Raw genomic sequence first — 23,469 nt, 5'->3', positions numbered from 1 at the left:
ATGGTGGGCGGCCTGTTACTCTGATAATCATCGATCATTGATCGTGTCTGAAACTCCACGGAGCGGGGTGCAGTGGAGACGGCATACCTCTCGTTTGAGGGTCGATTCTCTTGCCCAAGTTTCTCTCAATCAGGACGGTGTCAGGAGCGCTCAGCACAACTGGACAGAAAAAGAAGACGGCACAACCAGGCATGGTGGGCAGCAGGTCCCAGACGCTGGAATCTCGTGGGCCAATCACCTGTCTCGTGTCTCTCTTGCTATGGAACGAGACACTAACACAACCACCATCTCCCGCCCCAGGAGTCCTGTAGAGTGGTCTTCTCGGCACCAGACCACGAAGAGACAGTCTCAGGACAGCGGGCAGGCCACCCTTGAACACATACCTAACAATTTTCACTGTAATAACGCTCCAAGGCACATCTATGTGCGGAACGCCCTTGCCATATTTTGGACTATTTCCAAAAGAGAGTTTCTCTGATGTGGGATTCCTGGAGAACAAGGAACCACCAGGACCAAAACAAAACCTCCTTCCTCCAAGAGCTATCCCCGAATGCCTTGGGCTTTATGAAAATTTCAAGTATGTTGTCCTCTTTCCTGCTGGGATAGGACAGGGCTGAGGGTCGGCACTGGGAACAGGAGATAGAGGGCAGATGCTCGCTCATGGGGTGTGGGCACGGCAGCCCTGACCGGGGGGCCCTTCGCAGGCTACTCACTGACGTGTCTGGGGGTGATCCCCAGGGTCTGGATCATCAGGGCCTGCTCCCGAGTTTCAGGGATGCCATCCAGAATCCAACCCTAGGCAGAGGATTTGGAAAGGTGCTCATCTGCCCCACATTGTCGCTCGTTCAGTTTCATTCCCATTTCGTACCATTTTAAAATCCGCTCTAAGTACCTCTTGATGCACACAGAAGATCCTGGAAACAGATTTCTATTTTTTAAATTAAATTTTTCAGAAGGGGAGAGAGGCAGAGGGAGAGGGAGAGAGAAAGTCCCAGGCAGATGCCCCACTGAGCGTGGAGCCTGACACGGGGCCACTCCCATGAACCTGAGAGCACGACCTGAGCGGAAATCAAGAGTCAGACACTTAACCGATTAGGCCACCCAGGTACCCCCTGAAAATAGATTTCTCAAAGTTGGCACCTTCTTTTGTGACTTTTGACACATTCTGCCATGTCATTCTGCAAAACCTACTGGCCAGTGTATGAACCAACCAACAAGAACCTCCGGTCACTTGTTTCCCTGTGTCTTTGTCGACGCCAAGCATGATCCTGGGGAAAATCTGTCTGGCAGCGCAGGGGATATCACTGATGCTTTAGCCTATCTTTTCCCCTCCGAATGTCATTTTTGTCACTGTCTGAATGCTGACACCATGCTGGCTCTGGCATCTTCCTGCCTGTAGACTCTAGAATCATCCTCATGCCATTAAAAACAATAAATGTCTTTAAGTAGACTCTATTCCCAATAGGGGGCTCAAACTTACAACCCTGAGATCATGATCGCACGCTCCGCTGACTGCCTCCCAGACGCCCCTCACGCCATTTAAAATGTTGTTGCATAATGTTTGTTATATCGAATAGGATATGTCCCTCCTTCTTTTTTCTTATTTTCCCAAAATGTGTTCTTCCAAGTAAGCAGCAAAAATATTTTTCAGGTTCACAAACAGAAATTCCACTAGGATTTCGGAATGACATTAAATACATACATGTATGAAGAACCGACATGTTCCCAATCTCACTGCCTTCCCTTGCCATCATTTGAGTGGATATATTTTATGTCCCTCAGCGAGGTTCATGTTAAACAGTTTCTAAAAGTCCTCTCACGGGCCAGGAGTCTAGAGTGACTCACACACTTTTTAATGGTTCAGATTTGATGCCCAGATACATGATTAAAGTGAGCTTTGCGAGAGTGAAATAAAGTAGCCCCCGGTCTCAGCCGCCCCGCTGCGGTGAGGCGTCAGGCGGCCACTCCGGAGGCTGCGTTTCTGACAGTGGCCCCCAGAAGGGGACCTCCTCCCATGCCCGCTGCAGACCCCTCCCTCACATCATTCGGAGAACTTAGTTGCTTATGGTTAGAGAATGGACCCATAGGGGTGAACTCAGATTCATGGTCATTTATAACCCACAACAACTGATTCACAGAACACCGTGTGTTCCTAAAAAGGAACTAACCAGAAAAGGGCATGCATTTCTTCAATATTAAAATATTTAGGTTCCAATGGCCTCCACTGACAGTTAAAAAAAAAAAACAACCCAAAACTAAACAAATTTACAGAGTAAAGAGTGTTGGAAAAATCAGGCATGCTTTCATTAATTTCTTAAATTATGCAGGAAAACACGCAGCCTATGGAACCCTGGTTTCTAGAGCTAATGAAGCAAAAGTGCAAAAAAAAATTTTTTAACAGCCTTTTGCTCCCTCAAGTCCTTGTTACAGCCACTCTTAGAAAGCTGGGCTGGGCTGCCACTCTTAGAAAGAGCAGACATCCACAGATGCACACGCCGCTACGGGGGCCGGGAGGTACCACATCTGAGAACGCCCTGCGCGCGGCTCTGGGAGCCAGGCCACAAGTTCCTGAACTTTAGCTATGTTCAGACCCACTTATTTTCTCTTTATTTGGAGGGAGGGGCTGGGAGCCCACTGATGGCTTCTGGTACCAGGGCTGGGGATTGTTCCGTGCTCCTTTTTGAAGCTGAAAGAAGGTTGGAACTCAGTCTCCACTCAGCACCGAGGAAGGCCTCCGCTTTTAATATTGCATTAAGAAGCAATCATTATCATCTCGCCCATAAACTGCAACTGATATCAGTATGTGGTCCAGAGCTTTTAGAACTATTCAGGGGAACAGTTCTCACCGACTTCTCGCTGGAGAGAGCAGGCCTTCCAATTACACAGGAAATGTGCAGCAAAATGAGGAACATCTCCCTAATTAGCCTGGCCTCACCGGTGCCTCATTCAGGTGCGGATGTGAAATTTTTTAAAAAGAAGGTGGGGGGCTCAGAAGTGAATCCCAAGCCGCTGGCTCTCCAGGGTCACTCTTATCAGACTCCGGGGGATGGAGTCACCCAGGTACTAAGGTCCCGGAGGGACCCCTTAGGGCAGCACTCACGCACAGCCCACACTTGGTGGGAAAGACAACCCCGGAGATCCCTCGGTCCCACTCGGCCCAGGAAGGAAGGGCAGTGGCCGAGGCCTCCGCGGCAGGGAGCTTAGGGCTTGTGGCGTCCTTAACATGGAAGCACCCAACTTAGCGCCTGGAAAACATCTTCCTTCCCAGAGCTCCGGCATTTATAGGGGTTCTGAGCAACTACCCATTTGCAGGACAGACGGCGCTTCCAAGAGAGAACAGCAGTTTGGGTTGAGAGCAAGTTCATGGCTGCAAATTCTGGCAAGGCAGGAAGTCATAAATCAGTAAACAGCACCCGGCGGGTGCCGTGATGGGCCACTCGTTGGGTTCGTGGGCCTGACGACCGGGAGAGGCCGGATGCGGAGGTATCCGTCAATCCCTAATTAGAATACATTATCCATCTTCCTGACACTCCAGTGAAATGTCGGCTCCACTCTGGAGCCGCAGCTTTGTTCAGAGCAGGTTAATTGATATTCTGATGCCTTCGCTCACCATACCCCCGTGGCTTGGTTCTGTTTCATCACACATCAAAAAGGCCGTATGCTCAGGGGCACTCCGTGCACCAGCGCAAAGCTGGAGGTCTGCACAGCTGCGAGGGGTACGGGATCACAGGAGGGACAAGCACCGAGCAGATGTCACGGATGAAAAAAGGGAAAGAACGCAGCCAGCCGGCCGAGGGAGCTTGGCGAGGCCCAGCAGAGCGCGGCCCGACGCGGAGCGGGCTGTCCTGCTCCGTGTGAACACAGGCCCCTTCTGCCCTCCTGACTATTATTAAAGCGCAATTAGCAACTTCACGCCCGAAAACTCTTGCCCTCTGGGTACTCTGCTTCTCTGATGCGTGGCCCCCCGGTCTCCTCCCCTCACCTCTGAAGACCAGAGTGGGCTGCTTCCCCCGGGAGGCCCCGTTGCTGGCTCCCAGCTCCAGCGGCAGACGCGGCAGGCTCCACAGCAGACGTTTCCGGGAGCCGACTGTGGATTCCTCGCGGTCCGGAGGGGCCGTCTGAGGCTGAAGATTTGGACCTGACAAATCGGATTCACTCAGCTCAAGTCCGAACCAGGGGAAGCATCACCAGATGCCTCATAGACCGGCAGCTACCCCTCTTCTTTCTAATGAAGTATTTGGTGATTTCCCAACATAGGCAAGGAGGGCAAAAGAGACATAGGACCAGCCAGGTAGAAATGCACCTGAAAAGGTCGAGTCTAGCAAACAGCTGTAAAGGCAGTGAGAACAAGGAGAGCGTTCTGACAAACACACTAGAAGCTCCCGTCAGGTGGCCCCAGTGCCCCTCCCTTCGGTTCATACAAAACCACGGCACCTTCGTCTTCTCCTCCCAGGGTGGTCTCCATACCCAGCTCCTCTGAAGCATGACCGTTAAGAACTTTTACTTCAAAGTTTAACTTCACAAACAATAGGCAACACCTTCTGGGGCTCCTGACCACACTCGGGTTCACCAATGGAGCAGAACAGGTCATTCCCTAACGTGCTCCTGCGCAGGGCTCCGCACCAACAAGGCACGCACTGGGCTCGGCCCCGCCTTCTGAACACAGCCTACCAGCCGTGCACCTGCTCGGAAAAGGCTGAACGTGCACGAGTCACTCCTCAAGAACCAGCAGCGCCGAGTCCCGCTCTCGCTCGTCAGTGACACAAGCATGGCACTCCATACACACACGCAGATCCAGGACAATTGGTCCTCCTCGGTCTATAGGTTAAAGGCCCAGTGAGCTCCAGGGTGTTAAAATTTGGAACAGCACAGATGTGCATGTTCCCAAATAGCGAAAAAAAAAAAAAAATATATATATATATATATATATAAAATTATATGATATTTTTTTTTTTCGGGTCAAATTCACTTTAAATGTCGCTGGTGCCCCTGGAGCTGCTCTGCAGGAGAAAGCCCAGTTTGAAGACCACCCGGTTCTGTCCCCAAATGGACAGGTCCCACCCCATCTCCAAGGCGGGAATGCACCAAGGTAGCCCCCTGCAGACATAAAGTGGTTTCTGGGCTCACGTCTCCTTCCCCGGTTCAGACACAGGGGCTCTGGTTGGAAATGGAAGGACACGGATAATCCAACCGCATCCCGTTAATGGAGCTGCTGCTCTCCAACATTGCACAGCGTGTCTGTGTCCCCCCTCTTCAGAAATGAGACTGGCCCTCTGGGTGTCAGATTATCTGCTGGTGAAAAGCGGGGGCTTTGGAATCAGCTCCCGCCACGCCAGTCAGGTGACTTCTGACCACTCACCTCAACCCTCCTCCCCCAATGGGCCTTGTCCTCCTTATCTGCAAAGTGGGGTGATGCTCTCAGTCTAGGCCACAGCTGTTGGGATAATTCAATAGGACCCAAAGCAAACACCCACAACACGAGCACAGTGTCTGGCAACAAAGAAGGGGCTGGTTTTATCATTATAAACTTGAGAAAGCGGAATGAGGTTTTTTCTCTACTTACTTGCAAGAAGGCATCCTTTTTAAGTTTGTACAGCTTTTTCTAAAGACTTTTTTTTAAAGATTTCATTTATTTATTTATTTGAGGGAGTCGGAGAGAGTGTGCGTGCGCACCAGAGCTCGAGCGCAGTGCGGGGCAGAGGGAGAGTGGGCATCTCGGGCAGACCCTGCACCGGGCATGGAGCCTGACATGGGGCTCGATCTCACAACCTGGAGCCCATGACCTGAGCCGGAACAAGAGTCAGCTGCTTGACTGATAGGCACCAGGCGTCCCTTTTTAAAGATTTTATGGTTAGGTAATTTTTTTTTTTTTTTTTTTTTTTTTTTTGGTTAGGTCATCTTTACACCCAACATGGAGCTTGAACCCATGACCCCGAGATCAAGAGTTGTGTGCTCCGTTGTCCAAGCTGGCTGCACAGCCCAAGTTTGGAGAACTTACTATAAAGGGTTCATGCAGGAAGGCGAACTCTTGGAAAGAGGAATATGGCCTCCTAGAAAGGAACAGGAAAGCTTTCCAAGTATGGAGGACTTGGGGAGAACACGTTTGGATTAGAACGAGCTGAGTCTGGTGAGTGGCATGGCTACACCGGACCCGCGCCACAGTACTCGGGACCACGTGCCACTGCCCGGCCCAGGGCACCCCCCCATGGACAGTTTGCTTCTCTGGAAATGGGAAGAGCCACACGGGCCAGAGGTCGGGGTCCAGCATATGGGCAAACAGTCATTGTGTCGTTACAGCGGGGTAAGATCCGTTCATTCACTCACTCCCCCATCGATCCATTAATTCGCTGGACTGTTTCTCCGAGACCCCATGCAAGACACCGTGCTTCCATACTGAACACGTCCCGTGTCTGCCCTTGGGGGGCGAGGCCTCACCTGCGGCCCCAAGCCCGTCTTAACTCACTTCCTCTCCCAGCTGACCTCTTGACTTGGACAAAGCATCAAATGTCCTCTGTGACTCAAGAGGCATGGACCGGGTGACTCTGAGTGGGGAAACTGCTAAGATTTATGGCGTAACAGAGACATTTTAACAGTAACTAGCCCATTATTAATAATCATGCAGGAAAAACTGACAACAACAGGACTGGCCTGCCTCTGACGGTCTCCGGACATCAGGACATAATTTACTCCCAGCCAGGCAGCTGGCTCTCCTGCATGATTCTGCCCGCTCCCTGCCATCGGGAAGAGAAGGGACTAACCCCACATGGCAGCAGGGGCAGCCGCTGGCGGGGAGGGCAGACAAGGAACCTAAGTCTGCTCAGCAGTTAGAACCACCCCCCGGGGGATTCCCAAGCAGACCACATAGGTGGAGCGAGGCATCCGAGATCCGGTACCAAAGCTGGCAGAGCCCCAGCCTCATTCTCAGAAGCTGCAGTGTCGCCCCCACGCACAGACCCCAAGTGGCTCCTCAGACCGCATGCCTCCCACTCCGGGCTCGTCCGCTGAGCCCGGCACGGCCCCAGACCAAGGCAGCCAGTCCTTGTTCCTGCCTCCCTGCAAGCTGGAGTGCTCCCCTCGACCTAGGACCCCCACGCTGCCCATCTGGGCCCCGGGCAGGGAACGCACTGGCCACAGATGGGGCTGTGGCCAGGTCCGAATCTTGGCTCTGACCCCGCAGCTCTGTCGTCTCAACGAGCCCGCCCCGGGTCTCAGCGCCCTCGTCCACAGTGGGTGCCTGAGACCACCCACGAGAACATCACTAAAACGACTGCACGAGGTCACGGCACATTTCCACAAGACTTAGAAAGGCTGAATCCACAGCGGGGTGACTTTATGAAGCTGTGAGGCCAGGTCCCACTAGGCAGGCAGGGCCCTGAGGGACACAGGGCCGCACCTCCACAAGGAGGCCCTGTCCCTCCACTCCCCCACCCCATCCGCACAGGATGCTGGCCCCTCTGTCCTTCTGTCTCCCTGGAGAAAGCACCTTCCCGCTCTTACTCCCTCTCTCCCCGCTCAGCTCACTTTCCCGGGGCATTTGCTCCCGACGTGCCGGGAGGCCGGCACCCCTGCTCGGGTCTTCCTAAATTCCTCTCATCTCAGGCCTGGATCTTCCACTCCAGAGGCCCCACCCCCTTCTGCTGTTCCCAGGAAAGCCCAACCTAACCAACTGTTGCAAAGAAAACGTGAGCGCACCAATCCTGCCTTCAGAGAACGAGAATTCACCAGTCTCGACACGAGCGAATGCCACCAAGTCTCAGGAAAGGAAAGGCACACCAAGAAACAGACACCCGCGCTCGCGTCCTGACCAACACGCTGACTGGCGCGCAGGTAAGGGCAGAGGCAGTCTACCGGTCTGCTAATGATTCAAGTCGGGGTAGTGACTATGGTACAGAATACAGCTGAAAACCACCGTGTGACTCTCCACATGTCTTTCAAATCCTACTGGCTGATAGTACTGAGCCAAATGGGGACCCCGGGACCCCTACCTCCCAGCTGCGCGGGGCTGTGACGATGTTCCGTCTGCGCAGCAGGCAGAGCTGGGAGCGCCCACCCTTGCTGGCAGGTGGGGTTAGATGCCACGATGCACGCGAAGGGCTCGCATCCCGTCTGGCAGACGCGAGTGCTGGAGAAGTGGGGGTGCCCGGCGTGCATCCCCGCCTCTGGCCCACACCAGACCACTCGTTGCGGCCGGCTCACCGAGGAGCCAAGGAGTGAAGAGCTTAGGAACGAGGGCACAGGAGCGGCCACCCTCTGCTCTGGCCCTCCGGCTGGCGTTTCCGGCTCTCGGGAGGTCGGCCTCTGCTCCACGTGGTGGCTCCCCGTCCTGCTCCGTTTCCAGCATCGCCAGGGCCCTCTCTCTGCCAGCACCCAAGTTACGGCTGCTCAGACATCAGACTCGGGGCCACATCCTGTCACCTGCTTTCCCTGGGACTCACTGGCTCCCCCGACCCCGAGCCCTGCCTCGCCGTGACACCTGCCCTACGTTTTCGGAGCGGAGGCCAGACCGCCCTCGGCCGCGCTGCCATCCCAACGGCATCGGGGCTGGAGGCGCGCGCAGCCCGGGCTTCCGCAGAGCTGTTGATCTAAAACCGCGCTCCTCAGAGGATGTGCGTGACGTCTATAAACCCGTGAGTGTCGAAACACGGCTCCTCCCGTCAGAGGACGCAAGACGGGTGATGGATGGCGGCCTGATGGCGGGAGGAGAAATCAAGCAAACGGGCGGGGGGGCGGTTCTGCGGCCGGACCCGGGCTCCTCCACCCGCCGGCGCTCCCGCCGTGAACACTGACACGCGTTCTGGGCGGGAAAGCGCACATCTGGGCCTGGAAAGGGAGAAAGCAAAGGGCTCCCGGAAGCCTGCCAGGTGAATCTGAAACTTCAGGGTCCGTGGTCCCAAGTGTGCCTCCTCACGTCCTCCTCCCCCGCGACGTAACTGGGAGCCTCCAGGACATTGAGATGAAGAACAGAGGTCCCTGAGTGCCCCCGCCGCAGACCTTCCTCCCACTGGGGACTCGGGGAGGTCAGCATCGGGCACCAAAGTCTGGTGTCCAACGATGACACTACTTCTCCAGCCCAAGGAGAGAGATGATGTGAGGCCGGATGTTCTGAACAGGACAGGCTTCTGGAATGGGTCCTCGCGCACAGTTCAGGTGCCCATAAGTCTAAGTTGTTGACGCCTTCGTGGGACAGCTGTGTGGCTCCCGTCAGAAAACGCCTCACACTGGCACAGTGTCTGTGACACACCACGGGCTCCTAAGAGCCGGCGAACCATTATTGTGTCTTCTCCTGATGGGCCGACCCCGCTCTTGGCTCACCGCGCGCAGACTTCATTCTCACTCTTCCTGACTTCTACCACGCCGAGGCCACAGCCTGACGAGTCGTGGGGCAAGGTGATCTTTCTGGAGCTCACTGAAGCCGAGGCCTGTTTACACCCCATGTGGCCGACCACACGTCCTGGCGGACCAGGGCCGGTTTCCACTCCGGACGTGTGGTAGGGACATTAGGGAGACCTGACCGACTGCTGGGGACTGGGCAGAGCTGGCTAGAATGGGTGACCCGGGTGCGGACGGGATGATGTCCCGCAGGCTCCCCTCGGGCACATCAGGGACAGACGCAAGGATGCTGATGTCTAGTGTCCAGTAGAGCGCAGCGTCGCCTTGACTGGGGCTCCGAGCATCACGGTTTGAGAAGCAGAAAGACCACGCGGGGACACAGAACGCAGCTCGGGAGGGCACCGGCCTGATGAGCCCAGAGGGCCAGTTCCTGCCCGGCTCATGATGGGGATGCCTGCCGGCAGCCGGGAACAGCCCCCTCGGGGCATGAGCTGTGTGCCTGGCTGCTCGGCCTCATGCTCTGCACCTTTGAGCTAGTCCTCCCCTCCCGAGCGGTAGAGCGCCATCCCCAGCGGAAGCTCACAGAATCAAAGAAAAACCAAGGCGCGCGGATAGCAGCAGAGATGGACTCCAGCAGGTTTTTAAATTTCATTGATTTCTTCTCCTCCAGCCCAACATTTAAGACTGCTAATTCTCATCCATGCGGTACTGGGGACGTTCCAGAACTCGCCTGAGTAATGATGCCAACGGCGTGCTGGACAGCAGTCCGTGCCGCCCCCAAAAGCGCACGGGACTCCAGTGCGCGGAAGTGGGAAGGAGCAGTCTTCCCCCGCCCCTACGTGACCTGTTTTCACGCCCACCCCCCCGCCCCCCCCCCCCCCCCCCGCGCCCCCTCCTCCCCCCCCCCCCCCCCGCTCCCCCTTGCACGGGAAAAGCATCTTCACCCTGCCTATGCGGACCTCAGAGCCAGGCATGGTGCTGAGCACTTGCTGTAGGATCTCCTCAAATAGGGAGAGCAAGGCAGCCCTGTGGACCCCGGAGCGCACGCCTCCGCCTGGGATCACAGGGATCTCCACAAGGAGACGTGCCAAGGCCTGGGGGGCTCTCCCCACCGGGTCCCTTCTGCTTTCTTCCTAGCTGCTGCCCAGGAGCCCAGACGTTCCTGGGACAGCTCTGGCCAGCAGAGGCAGACACAAGCCATCTGCGGAGCCCATAAATCATGCCCCTGGTGCGCAAGGGCCTTTGGCTTTTCCTGGATGATAAACTCCCCCCGTCTGACAAGCCATGGTAATTGGATACAAGGCTTCCCTTCTCCACCACACAGCTGGGGGCCAAAGGTGACCATACATCAAAACATTCCCTTTCTCCTCTTAGCCAGGTACTTTCTCGCCCATGACCTTCCAACTTAGTCTGGTTCTGGGGACACAAACGTGCCTTTGTGAAAGGGCTTGGCATGACATCGCAGAGACCTCGGCAGAAGCTGGGCCCCCCAGAACCTCAGTGCGGCAGGGGCTACTGTGCCCAGTTATCCTGGCCACTGGTCCTCTGACTTTAGCTAAGTCCCTTCTTCCATCCTGGCCGCAGTTTCTCCTTCTGTAAAAGGTTTTAGGTAGGATGACTTCTAAATCAATGTTTTTAGAAAAACTGATATTCCTCCCCAAGGCACCGTTGCTTTTACAATAAGCCTTCATTGAACGTTGTAAAATCCAGCGTCCTGGTGGCTCCCCCTTGTTCCAGTCCGTGACAGAGATGAGGAAGGACATAGGTAGTCTAGGCACAGGGCGTCTTGATCGAATTGGAAGATGGTTCTCAAACCTTGAACCCTGGCGTTTCGGGGCCACAGTGCTACTCTTGGGGCACAGCAGTTGAATCCGTCAAGCTGTAGGGGCCAAGGCCAAAGGGGCACCTTGAAAGCACTGATGATGGAAAACAATTTTGGGATGTGATGAGGAAAGGCACTAAACAGGTCTCCCCACAAGTTACATAAAACCACACCAGGGCAACCATCAAAATATTTTCCCCGGAGAAGCCTTGGGACAAACACGTTCCCGTTGTTGAAGCCGTCGTTAGCTGTTAGGACTCAACCGCATGGTCACAATGTATTTTAAGCACCTTCCCCTCCTTGGGCCAACAGCGAGTGAGGATAGGATCGCATTGCCCTGGTGGTACAGACTGGGGAATCAGCCAAACTGCGTTCTCTCATCCACGAATGTCATAAATGCTTCCCGAGCTTGGCGTCTGCGCCAGGCACCACGTGGGGAGCTGGGGCTCAGCGCTGATGGGGACGGACGGGGCCCGCCCTGCTCCCACACCGTGCCTGTTCGGGTCTGCAGGAGCAGGAGAGCAAGAGGAGGCCGTGAAGGCCTGTAACAGGGCACCAGGCTCCCTGGGGCTCGGCGAGCTTGGGGGGGTCTGAGGAAGTGACTCTACCTGGAGACTGGGGAACGAGCAGCAGCCACCCCGCTGCGGGGGTCGGGGCTCGGGCAGTGAGAAGAGCATGCGTGAACCGGGCTTCTGTTGCTGTGGAACACGCACAGTTTTGGTGGCTTAGTTTCTGTGGAGGGACCCTGAGTGCTGCTCAGCCGGGTTTTCTGCTGGGGTCTCGGAGGGCAGCAGTCCGGGAGACAGCTGGGCTGTGTTCTCATCCAGAGGCTGACCGAGGAGGAATCTGCTTCTGAGCTCCTTCAGGCTGGGGCAGAACTCCCTCCTGCGCTCTGGTTTCCCACTGGCTAGAGGCTGCCCACGTGGGCCTCTCCGACAGGCAGCTTACTTGTCATGCCAGTAAGGAGACCCTCTCTCCAGTCCACTTAAAGTCTTAGATCATGGAACATCACCACAGGAATGACCCATCTTCACCGCTGTCCTCTTCTGTGGGTCCTGCTCCCACTCAAGGGGAGAGGGTTGCATGAGGTGTGGACTCGAGGGCAGGGAAGCCACTGGGAGCCCCTCCCCTCAGTGTGCGGGTGAGGCTGGCGGCGGCGGTGTGAAAGGCAGCAGGCATGAGAGGACAGAGGGACGACACTGGGCAGCCAGGCAGGGTGGGGAACAGCGAAGGTTCTCGGCAGCAGAAGACATCATAACGTTTGTTTTAAAAAGTCAACCACTTCGGGAGGTCTCGAATACAAACATCTCTCCAAGGGGTGTTGCTGTCAAGGGAGCGTCGACAGTCGACTCCAGGAAGGGAGCATTGGCTGGGGGGCAAAAGTTGGGGGACTTGGACTCCTTTTGAATTCTGAACCATAGGAACGCACTGCAGTCAAGAAATAAATTTGTTCATTCGATGTTGAGCAGCCCCCACGGCAGCGGTATGAAGAGGGGCCAGGAAGAAAGCAGGGTAGCTGTGAGGATGGATTAGGGCCAAAGAAGGAACGCGATCTCTGTGATCCAAACCCTGGAGAGGTAAGACTTAGCATCTCTCCAGTATTAGAGCCTTTTCCTCAAATTTCCTGAGCTCCCTGCCTCATTTCTTAGCTTCCCTCTGCCCTTAGAGACGCGGTCTGAAGAGCTCTCGGATGTCAAGATCTTGGCTGTCCCTAAAAGAAAGGCCGTGTGTCCCCAGCAGGTAGAGCCCACCTCCTCTTCCTCGTTCCAATACAAAGTGCTAATTTCTCTTTCTCTAACGCATTTGATGGTCACTTCAAACAAATTCTTCAAAGAGATTGCATTAGACCAAAAAGGAAAAAAATAGAAAAATTAGAAAAGGAAAAGAGAAGAAAACCCCCAACATTAACTACAGAATCCTGATGGGTTATGATTGCATTACTTTTCCCTGAACGCTATTCCCTGCTTCCTTTTTGTGCTCTAAATTACCAATTCTAGTCCCTGTGTAGCTAAATAATAATAATTACCATATAAATGAATATGCATATGTGTCACTTTTCTCCCTAAAAGCAAGAAAGCCTGTTTATTTTGGATGAGGGTTTGTTTTGTTTCCGAACAACCAAAGCACATAATTAGGAGCCTCACCTCTTGCTCTTGAAATCCTGTCTCCACCGGGAAGAGATGAAAAAGGTACCGATGCCCCTCGAAGCTAAGAAATTTTCAAACAAATTAAAGGAGGTCTTTCTCTGCTCTGCAGGTATCAATGGCTTGGACAGGATCAGAATCAGAATGTGAGGCCAGAAGGGGCTTCAAAGCTCAAAGGCAAGCTTGTCCTTCTACGGACGGGGGACCTGAGGCCTCTTGGAACGAAGCCTCCCTGGAGGGTCACTGTGCGCCGGTGAGACAAGAACAGAGTGGCCCAATCACGACTCCGTGTTTGCCTTTCTGTTCGGGGACTCGCTGCAGGACCTCGAGCAGGATATGCCACCTCCGCAAGTCTTAGATTCTGCACCCCTCAGTGACGTGAGCGCAGTGTCTGCTCCAGGGGGCTGGGGCCAAGATGAATGAGGTCACAGATGTGGCCCTCAGCCCTCCACACCCACCAGTGGTCACCATCAAGGGGAGGACGATGGCAGCCTCGAGGCCTAGGGACCTGAGTGTGGTGCAGTGAACAAGGAGCCAGACCAGGCGCCCCGAGTCCTTGGAGACCAGACATCTAAGCACCATCATCAGCAGAGTACCGACGATGCCCAGGAATGTCATTATACATACTAAACAGATAGAATTAAATCAACCCGGAGTACTAATTATAATGAACAATAGAGTCATACAGTACAATACAACCAATAATGATATCACTTACAACACAACTAACTCATAACACTAATAATATCATCACCATGTCGATGGTGGTGGTAGCTGCCGGCAAGGACCAGGGCTGCCTGGTCTCACACTGTCCACACCGCAGGGACCCTGTACACACAGTCGAGTGCCAAACTTTTAGATAAGCTCAAGGTTTATAGTCAGTAAATGCATGTTTCAGAAACTATTATAGGTCACCAAAGGCAAGTTTGGGAGGTCTCACTGAAATCACAGAGAGAACTACCATCTTTACCCCAGAAACCAGGACCCGGTGACTCGCAGAGATTTTCAGAAATTCCATGACCAAACCAGCCCAGTCCAGATGGATCCTGTGTGTGGATCCAGTGCCTGGATCTCTCAGGCACGAGTTCTGGGCAGTTTCTCTCCCCGGTGAAAGGCACCAATGACCCAACCGCACGAGTCCATGCCTCTGAACCCCAGGTTGAACGTTTATGCACCAGAAACATGCGGTAATTTATGAAAATCGCTTACACAAAATAACACTGTTCTGTCTGTCTGAGGTTCAGTCACAGGAAAATGAGTAATGCGTGGCCCGAAGCAAAGCGAGGGTCTGAGTCAAGAGCTGGGTCCCCCAGCAGGATCCATCGCCTTTCTGGTCCCTACGGTCAGCTGGGCTGCGGCTCTGGGCCTCTCCTGTGCCACAGCGGCCAGGGAAGGCCAGTGCTTGACCTGTGAGTGGAACAGCCAGGACACGGCTCTTCCGGCTCGAGCTCCTGGATCATGAGATGGTTTGGCATCATAAGCATCTTAAAAGGAAATCCGAACTAGGCGTGCGGAGACCCTGCCACCTTTGGTGACACTGAGACAGAGCACGAAGCCACCCCAACTGGGACAGCGGCGTGGCCGGGGTATGGCTGCAGCTGGTCAGGAGCCCACGACCCTCAGGGCGGGCGAGACCCCTGGGGCGGGAACTGGAGAGCTGCTGGTGTGTTCAGAGCCACAGCTGACGGCGAGGACGGTCCTGGTTCGGGGAACTCCCCGTGCACTGAATTTGCCTCACATGTGAGGAGGGCTGTGTCCCTGTGGTTCTGCCTTTTTTTTTCTTTTTTCTTTTTTCAAGATTTTATTTTCAAGTAATCTCTACACCCAACATGGGGCTCAAACTCAGGACCCTGAGATCAAAAGTCACATGCTCTACTGACTGAGCCTGGCAGGTGTCCCCCCTCCCTGGCTCTGCTTTTAAATGTAGCCCAACCTGCTGGCGGGTGCGGGTCTGGGTGACTTGGGTACACTTATACCAAAGGAGTAACACCCAGTGTTTGGCCACGTGGGACCAGCACTGCTCTGAACAACGGAGCAGCAGCTTAGCAGAGAAGAGAAGCAGACCCGGATGCCTCCGGACGGCGAGCTGCCATGCAAGAGTTTGGTTTGACTCAGCAAATTCATAATCAATTATGGGTTAACGCACAGAGCATTTTATATGGGAGAGTGCCAGCCCGGTTCCCTTCACTTAGGGGGGCTCTCGCCTCCCACTTCCTTCCTGACAAGGGATTGTTTCCGCATCTCCCAGATAAAAGAGAGGAAACCTTCAAAAGCGTGATCGATGGATGGGTCAGTTTTAAGAAGAATTGGCCAGAGGTTGGTTGAGTACGGAAGGGGCCCGAGCCTCATTCTGCCTGTCATCCCCTCCGCCTAAGACAGTCTCTCCACAGACCACCCCAGCCCCATCTCTGGAGGCTTCTGGAACAACCTGGCTCTCCTGGCCTGGTTAGCAGCCCTCACGGCCCTTCTCACAGCTGGGCCTGCTTTGGTCATGCAATGTTGTCTCCAACTATAGATGGTACTCAAGGCCAAGGGACCACCTTGCTCGTGGGGGGCTGAGGCAGAGGGGACGGGTCCCAGCAGCCAGGACCATGTGGTGCCTGCAGCAGGCCGTCATCTGGGAGGGTGTACAGCCACACCGGCTTGGGAGCAGGTAACAAGACTTAAAATGAGCCTATGGCTCAGTGGTCTTCCTTCTAACACTGCTGGAGGGTAGAAGTTAGCTTTGTGTTTGTGGTGGGGGTGCGGGTAGGTGGCTTTATTTCACCAGGGGTGGGGTGGGAGGGAGATCCTAGACAGAGAGCAGCAGGTTGGTGCCTGGACAGGGACAGGGCTGCCCTGGAGGGCTGCCCCAGGCCTACTGGGAAGGAGACGAGGAGGCCGGCCTCTGTTGAGACTGAAGCCAAGGGGCTGGGGTGGGAGTAGGAATTGGGTCTGGAGGAATGGGGGCATCCTCCCTTCCGGGCTGGACACAGAGCCTTAGCTCCTCCTGGCTCACTGGGGCCACGTGACCCCTGAACCCCACTGCCCCCATCCCAGAGGACAGGCCAGATCAGGGGGGGACAGGGGACAGGGAGCCTGGGGTGAGAGTGTGGGGTGGGGGTCCACGGTGAGCAGGGAGGAGTCAGTTTTTTATTCAGAACTGAAGAGAAAGGGCAGAAGTATGTATGATCACGTGGAACTGTCACTTAGAACAGGGAGTGGGATCTGTGGCTCCTGGGCCTAGCCCGGCCTGCTGCCCATTCGAGTAAACAAAGTTTTACCGGAACAAAGCGCGCCCGTTCACCTACGCCCTGTGACGGCTGCTTTCAAGTTACCGCAGAGCTGAGCAGCTGCAACTCGGGGCCACATGGCCCGCAGAGCCCAGGACAGTTACTATCCGCCTTGACAGAGAACATTTGCCTCTCCCCAATGTGTCTGATTTTATGCCAGTACCATGCTGTCTTGGTATCACAGCTTTATAGTAAAACTTGAAATCAGGTAACGTGATGCCCCCAGTTTTACTTTTGTTTTTCAACATTTCCTTAGTGATTCGGAGTCTCTTCTGATTCCATACAAATTTTAGGATTATTTGCTCCAGCTCTTTGAAGAATACGGTGGAATTTTGATCAGAATGGCATTGAAAGTATAGATTGCTCTAGGCAGTATAGACATTTTAACAATGTTTATTCTTCCGATCCAAGAGCATGGAATGGTCTTCCATCTTTTTGTGTCTTCTTCAATTTCCTTCATGAGTGTTCTGTAGTTCCTCGAGTACAGATCCTTTACCTCTTTGGTTAGGTTTATTCCCAGGTATCTTATTCCCAGGTTCTTGGTGCTATAGTAAATGGAATCGATGCTCTAATTTCCCTTTCTGTATTTTCATTGTTCGTGTATAAGAAAGCCACTGATTTCTGTACATTGACTTTGTATCCTGCCACGTTACTGAATTGCTTATGAATTCTAGTAGTTTGGGGGTGGAGTCAGTTTACAAAATCATGCAACACAAGGACATTTGGGAAAATCTCAGCTCATGTGGGAAAAGACCAACTCAGAGGCAGCCAGTTTTGTTTTGTTCTGGTTTTGGTTTTTTAAGCAGGCTCCATGCCCCGTGTGGAGCCCAATGTGGGACTCGAAATCATGACGCTGAGATCAAGACCTGAGCGGAGATCAAGACTTGGATGCTCAAACGACGGAGCCCCCACGAGCCCCCACGGAAGTATCTGTATTAAGACCCAATAATAACAATGGAGCTCAAACAAGTAAACGCACAGGCAAACAGACAGTCTCAGAAACAGAAGACAGGGAGAACCAAATGGAATTCTGGAAACTGAGAAACAACAACCCAGATTAAAAGCTCCCTGGATGGGCCCGACAGGAGAACAGAGACGGGAAAGGAAAGCCTCAGTGAGCCTCAAGCTGCTTCCGTGCAATGATCCGATCCACGGCAGAGAGGAGGCCGACAGAGAATGGGGCCCAGCGCCCGCGGAGGGAACCACAGAGCTGGTGCTCGTGGCCCTGCAGCCTCCGGAGACGGAAGGAAGAACAGCACAGAAACTGTTGGAGAAAATAATGGCCCCAAACTGCCCAAGTCTGGAGGAAAACGTAAACTTATAAACTGAAGAAACTCAACAAACCGCCGAAAGACTCAATCCGAAGGAACGCAGGCCGGACTAACGGTGACTGACTGTGAGGGCGACAACAGCCCCCGAGGACTGCCCGGCGGGAGCCTGGGTGGCCGCCCTCCGTCTGACCCCCGCAGGCCGGAAGGAGGCGGGACCCTGTGAGGTTGCGGACGGCAGGACGGCACCTGCCGGTGCAGAACTCTGGACCCGGGGGCAAATCCCTTCAAGAACGTGGGCTGTAAAGTCTTCCTCGGCGGGTGGTGCGGCGCCATCCACGGCGAAACCCACGGCCACAGACTGAACGTCACCGAGATCCGGTTGGTCTGCTCTCTGGTCTTCGGCAGGTTCTGTGCTGGGACCTGAACCCATGCCCTCCACTCTCCCTTTATCGGGTGGCAGAGCCCCTCGCTCAGGGAGCCCCCGAGCCGCCGCACGCCGGGTTCTTACCTGCCTGACGCAGTCCTCCTCCCTCAGGCGTTCCTGAATCAGACTGACGAGCAGCGCGCTGGACAGTTTCTAAAGGAAAGACAACACGCAGAATGAGGGTCCTAACTCGTATACCGAGCCAAAAAGGACACGCGACCGGTAGGCCAGGGGGCCCAGCTGAGCATTGCAGAACTGGCTGTGTTGACACAAAGCTTCCCCAGTCCCTGACGGATGTCCAGAGGCCTCTGGAAAGCCCGGGCCCACCTTGCAGCCCCCACCCCTACCCTGAGCCTCCTTCTCCACCAACCACCCCTTTGACAGCCCCCCACCACCCATGCACACAAACCCCCACTCTTGCTTATCCTGTGGCTCCACTCAGATGCTCCCCCCACCCCACCTGAGTGACTCCAGGCTCCCTCGGAGCCTTGGCCCAAGAGCCACCACCTGCAGGCAGTCCTCCCTGACCCTCCCCAGGCCAGGCTAGGAGCCACCATAACCCTTAACAGTGAGTTCTGTTACTGCTCCAACCACAAGGCCTTCCCAGGGGTCTGTCTGCTCACATGTCCAATTCCCCAGGAAGTCTCAAAACTCCTGGAGGAAAGGGACCGACTTGTGCTATCTTTGTACCCGACAGTGTGCGGGGGCGGGGGGCGGGGGGCCCATCTCTTTCCAACTCTGCTCAGAGACCTCATGGTGGTAGCTTGAAATCAGCCGTGGGGGAGTCTTTATTCCCTGGGAATGGGTGAATGCTGCAAAGACGAGCTGTTTTCCCCAGAGAGCTGGTTGGCAAATGTTGACCAGCACACCTCTGCCCCAGCCTCGAGTCAGTGCCGAGGAAACAGGATGCCCTTGCGAGCTGATGAGTTAACGAAACGTCATGTTCCGGAATACATTCAATAAATAGTATTGATGACCTGTTGATTATACCCTTTGAGCTGGGCACTGTGCCCAGCCACATTATTCGATGTTTATAACTCTGGACAACCTGTACTCTCTTTCCACAGATAGAGAAGCTGAGTCTCAGAGAGGTGAAGCCCCCTCCCAACCAGGGAGGGGCAGAGGCTGAACTTCAACCCAAGCAGGGAAGCCAGAGCCCTGCCTCTTCACCCTGCTCTCCCTGGGCCCTGCAAAGGCACGGGTGTGGGGGCGGGGAGGGTGTGCAGAGAGGAAGTTCAGGATGGCCGACCCTCTGTCCCTCTTCTGAACTTTCTCCGGCCAGAATCAGCATCCCAATTTTCACAACCAAGTTTGATGTTTCTAACAAAACCTTGAATGCCCCAGAGGTGATGCCTGGAAAACCTACTCCCTCGTGTCCCCTTGACCTAAGATCCCTAAAAGCTGGTGCTTCTTCACAAACACCCCAATGCTTGGCCAAAGCATACTCCCAGGCCAGCCCCGGACAGCATTCCCCAAGCTATGTCAGGGCTGACCGGCCCCCAGGAGGGAAGGGGCTCCTGCCCGGTGCACATGAGGGTCCTCGGGTGTGCACTGGGTTCACACAGAGGTGCCCAGCTCAGGTAGTGAGAAATCTACCTTCTGCTCCTTTTTGCAAGCTGGGGAACCCCAGAGTGGGACCATGTAGGCCTGGCAGGGGGTGGGGGGAGGCAATTGCCCAAAGTATCCTTAGGGCTAATGGTGACATTTCAGTGACACTGGAGCAAAGCCTAGGTCCTTCATTCTAGAGTCAGCAACTGTGAGGGTCTGGAGACCAGATCCCGCCTCGGGAATGCTGTCATGTCTGCCTAGAGTGCCGTCAGAGCACCTGGAGAAACAGAACCGGGACACCAGAGCCTCTCCAACAGGCCGTACACTGCCCAGGCTGGCTTAGAAAGGGTACGCGTGCCAGTGTGTGCCCACGCCTCACTTTGTGTCCCGGCAGTGAGGGTGTGGGGAGTAAATGGTGCCCAGCCACTTCTAACCATGGATGTTTGCCCTGCTTCAGCGAGCCGGCATAGTTTGCTCCTCCCCACAGAGCAATTCAGAGAGAGGGAACAGGGTGCTGGCACAGGCGGTGGGGGAACAGTCCCCAAAGGGGTTCAGCTCTGATGCGCTCAGATCTGCCTGGGCCCTCGAGGTAGGGACGCTGAGGCTGCTGGTCTGGGGACCACACCCGGAGGGCCACTGTCTTAAAAGCAAACTCAAGTACCCAAGAGGCCTCCCCGACACGGGAGAGGTTGCTGGGGAGGGCGCCTTTCTGCCCCACCCCTATCCTCCCAGCACTCCTGGGGAACTTACCCCAGCTGGCGAGGGAAGGGGGTCAACAGGGAGTGGCCCCTTCCTGTCCCCTCATGTCCCCTGCTGACCCCAGGCAGAGCCAGCTTCCATGCTGAGGGCCGTTTCCCTTTGAGATTAGTCTCCCGTCCCTGACGGCACCCATTCAGAAGGCAGCAAACAGGTCCTGGGATGGGCAGGGGTGATGCGGAGAGGGAGACGGGGTGGGGGAGCTGCCAGCCAGCCAAAGAACACAGGTTGAAAGGAGACAGGTCCGGGTGGGGCACCGCACTGCCGGGGCCTGCCCAGCAGGGGACAGGCCCATGACTTTGAGCACAGCCCCTCCTGGGTACCCCCCGCCGCTCCCTGCCTTGGCGCTGTCTCAGTGCCAGCTTTGATGTGTCACATCAGCGACGGGCTTCCAGGGGGCGCCTCTCAAAGTCCTGCCAAACTGTCTTTGTAGGAATCGGGCTCCCTCCTCCCAGAGCGCTGCCGTGCTCCCACCCCAGCCCCCAAGGCCCGGTGTTGTGGGGAGAATCAGGGACAAACCGGCAAAGCCCTGTGACACCGCCGCCGGTGACAGAGCAGGCCCCGATCAGACGCAGGGCTCCAGCCTCTCACCTCCCTGCTTTCTTCTCATCACGGGCAGAGTTGGCTGCACGGGTGGGCTTGGACCTTTCCTCTCGGTCCAGCTCCCGAAGTCCATCGAGCAGCCGACCTCAGAGGTGCCCCCCACGGACTGACGTGCAGGTTTGCTGCAGTGCCTAGGCGGCCACGAGTGGTGGCAGGTGGAACCCCCGCTCTGCCCCTTCGGGCACCTCCCTTTACTGCTCACACCTGGGCTTCCTCGCTGGGATGACCTGAGCCAGAAGAGACCCTGCAGTGACAAAGGCCAACGGACTTCACAGAGAGAACGGCCCTCAGACCTACGCCCTCTCACGGGCTGCAGGCAGCACCTCCTGGAACCTGGAACCTTCCGCAAGGCCCGTTCGCACCGCCGCCTGGAGTGGCAGATGAAGGACACAAGAGAGCGGAGGGTTCCAGCCCCGCACGCTTTGTCTCAGCGTGGCCTCCGGGACACGGAGCAGCGAGCCTGGAGAGGGCATGGCGGGAGCAGGCGGAGGCCACCCCCGGGACTGGGGTGATCCCAGAAATCCTCAGCGAAACTGGAGAGCCCTCCATCGCCGGTGTAGACGGAGGCAGGGCCAGATGGCGCACATTCTCTTCTCTGGATGTTAAAGGAAACAGTGGCCCTGGCAGGCGGGCCATGGCTGCACCGGGCTCCACCGGATCTTCACTTTGTCAGCGGGACTGAAAGGAGTAACCGACACTGCAGCTGGGAAGAGCCCAGCTCTGGCTCCCTCCCGTCTGACCCGCCTTCAGAGCCTGCATCACTGATCCATTCCACAAACTGGCTGTGGCGACCTAATATGACAGCTACATGCCCAGGAAACCCTGACTGGGTGACAATTGTGCTGTATAGTGACAACCACACTGAGAAAGGGGAGCGGCGGGTGGGGGCTGTGTTAGAATTCCCTGGCAAGAGTCTGAAACGCCCGCGCCACACATCAGGATTCAGACCAATTGAGTCCGGCAGGGCCCGGGAGAGGCTCGTGTGCCACAAAGATGGAACTTCTGGACCAGGAAGCTTCTCGAGCATCTGTCCTCCTGCAGGTATTCAGTAAGAACGTTCCTTAGCAATTAAAATATCCCAGAGCAACCACACCCAGCTTCTGCGGCAGAGAAATAACCCTCTTCTTCCTACCACGTCCTGCGTCATTAGAAACCCAAAGGACTCAGTTTTCCCAAATTCCACTGGGTCCTGGGCGGGTTAGGCTTCCAGAAGCCCCGGCCAGAGTCCAAGGAGACGCTGACTCTCAGGCTCGGACAAGCGCAGGGTCAGCACCCGCCGGTGCCTCCTTCACTTTTGTGCCCTGGGCTCCTTCGGACCGCCCTCTTGCTCCCCAGCCCGCCCCCAGGGCTCCCCTACCCAGTGTTTGTGACAGCCAGTGAGGGCAGGCTTAGGGAACGGGCCAAAGTGGGCAGCTGAGGGAAAAGGACGGGACAAAACAGGATAAGCGGAGAGCAAAAGTGGCCTTGGTCGAGGCGGAGAGGAGCCGAGAAAGCACCTGCTGAGGGACATGTGCGCACCCAGAGTGCCCTGGGGCCGGGCAGAGGGCACGAGGGGTTGGAGGACCTCGAGAAAGCTGTCTGCTCAGGGAGAGCCTAACCCTGACCGGATACTAAAGAAAGACTGGTGAGTTTGCTTTCTTTCTTTTCTTTTCTTTTCTTTTTTTTTTTTTTTTTTTTTTAAGATTTTACTTATTTGACAGAGGGAGAGAGAGAGAGTGAGCACACAAGCAGGGGGAGCGGCAGGCAGAGAGAGAGGGAGAAGCAGGCTTCCGCTGAGCAGGGAGCCCAACACAACCCAGGACCCTGGGATCATGACCTGAGCCGAAGGCAGATGCTTAACTGACTGAGCCACCCGGGTGCCCCAGGGCTCCATTTTTACATATGCTCTGAGTGTCCCAGCAGATAGAGACTGAAACCACTCCGGATGAAATGCAATGCCTTTGGGTTTGCTCTCACGACCCGGGGGCGGGGGTGTAGGGCAGCATACGGAACGAGATGGCTGGGAGCCCAGGCTGCGTGAAGCCAGCGATGGGCCCATGAGGGTCCTAAGGCCTTTCTCACTGCCTCGGAGTCACACCATAATATTTTACAATAAACAGTTAAGAACAAAAAAAGCTGGTCCAATCCCTCCCAGCCTGCATGGTTTGGTGGCCCTTTGCCTAATTCTGGGCTCTTCCCATGAACCCTGCAGTTAGGCTAAGAAGGCTTTTCCTAGCACAACCGTGGCTAAGGCCCCACGGAACCCATCCGCTCTCCCAGCCGAGAGCCCGTGCCTACGTGTGAGTCGCTGGCCGGAGGA

At 55.4% G+C, this 23,469-nt stretch overlaps 1 protein-coding gene across 4 annotated transcripts in view; it reads right to left on the bottom strand.

Annotated features, from left to right (window-relative positions):
* The window catches only part of AK8 (adenylate kinase 8), a 114,571-nt gene that overhangs the window by 79,075 nt on the left and 12,027 nt on the right, over window positions 1-23,469 (bottom strand). For 3 of the 4 annotated variants that reach the window (XM_059410443.1, XM_059410444.1, XM_059410446.1), the window contains 3 exons: window positions 18,348-18,416; window positions 714-795; window positions 88-159 (listed from right to left, as the gene is read on the bottom strand). In XM_059410443.1, coding sequence (XP_059266426.1) covers window positions 88-159; window positions 714-795; window positions 18,348-18,416 — 223 coding nt within the window. The remainder of the gene's footprint in view (window positions 1-87; window positions 160-713; window positions 796-18,347; window positions 18,417-23,469) is intronic. The other variant, XM_059410445.1, reaches the window with a different exon arrangement.

This window comes from Mustela nigripes, chromosome 9 (assembly GCF_022355385.1).
Source record: "Mustela nigripes isolate SB6536 chromosome 9, MUSNIG.SB6536, whole genome shotgun sequence".
Taxonomy (NCBI): Eukaryota; Metazoa; Chordata; class Mammalia; order Carnivora; family Mustelidae; genus Mustela; species Mustela nigripes.
This window is presented reverse-complemented; position numbering and strand designations above follow the sequence as displayed.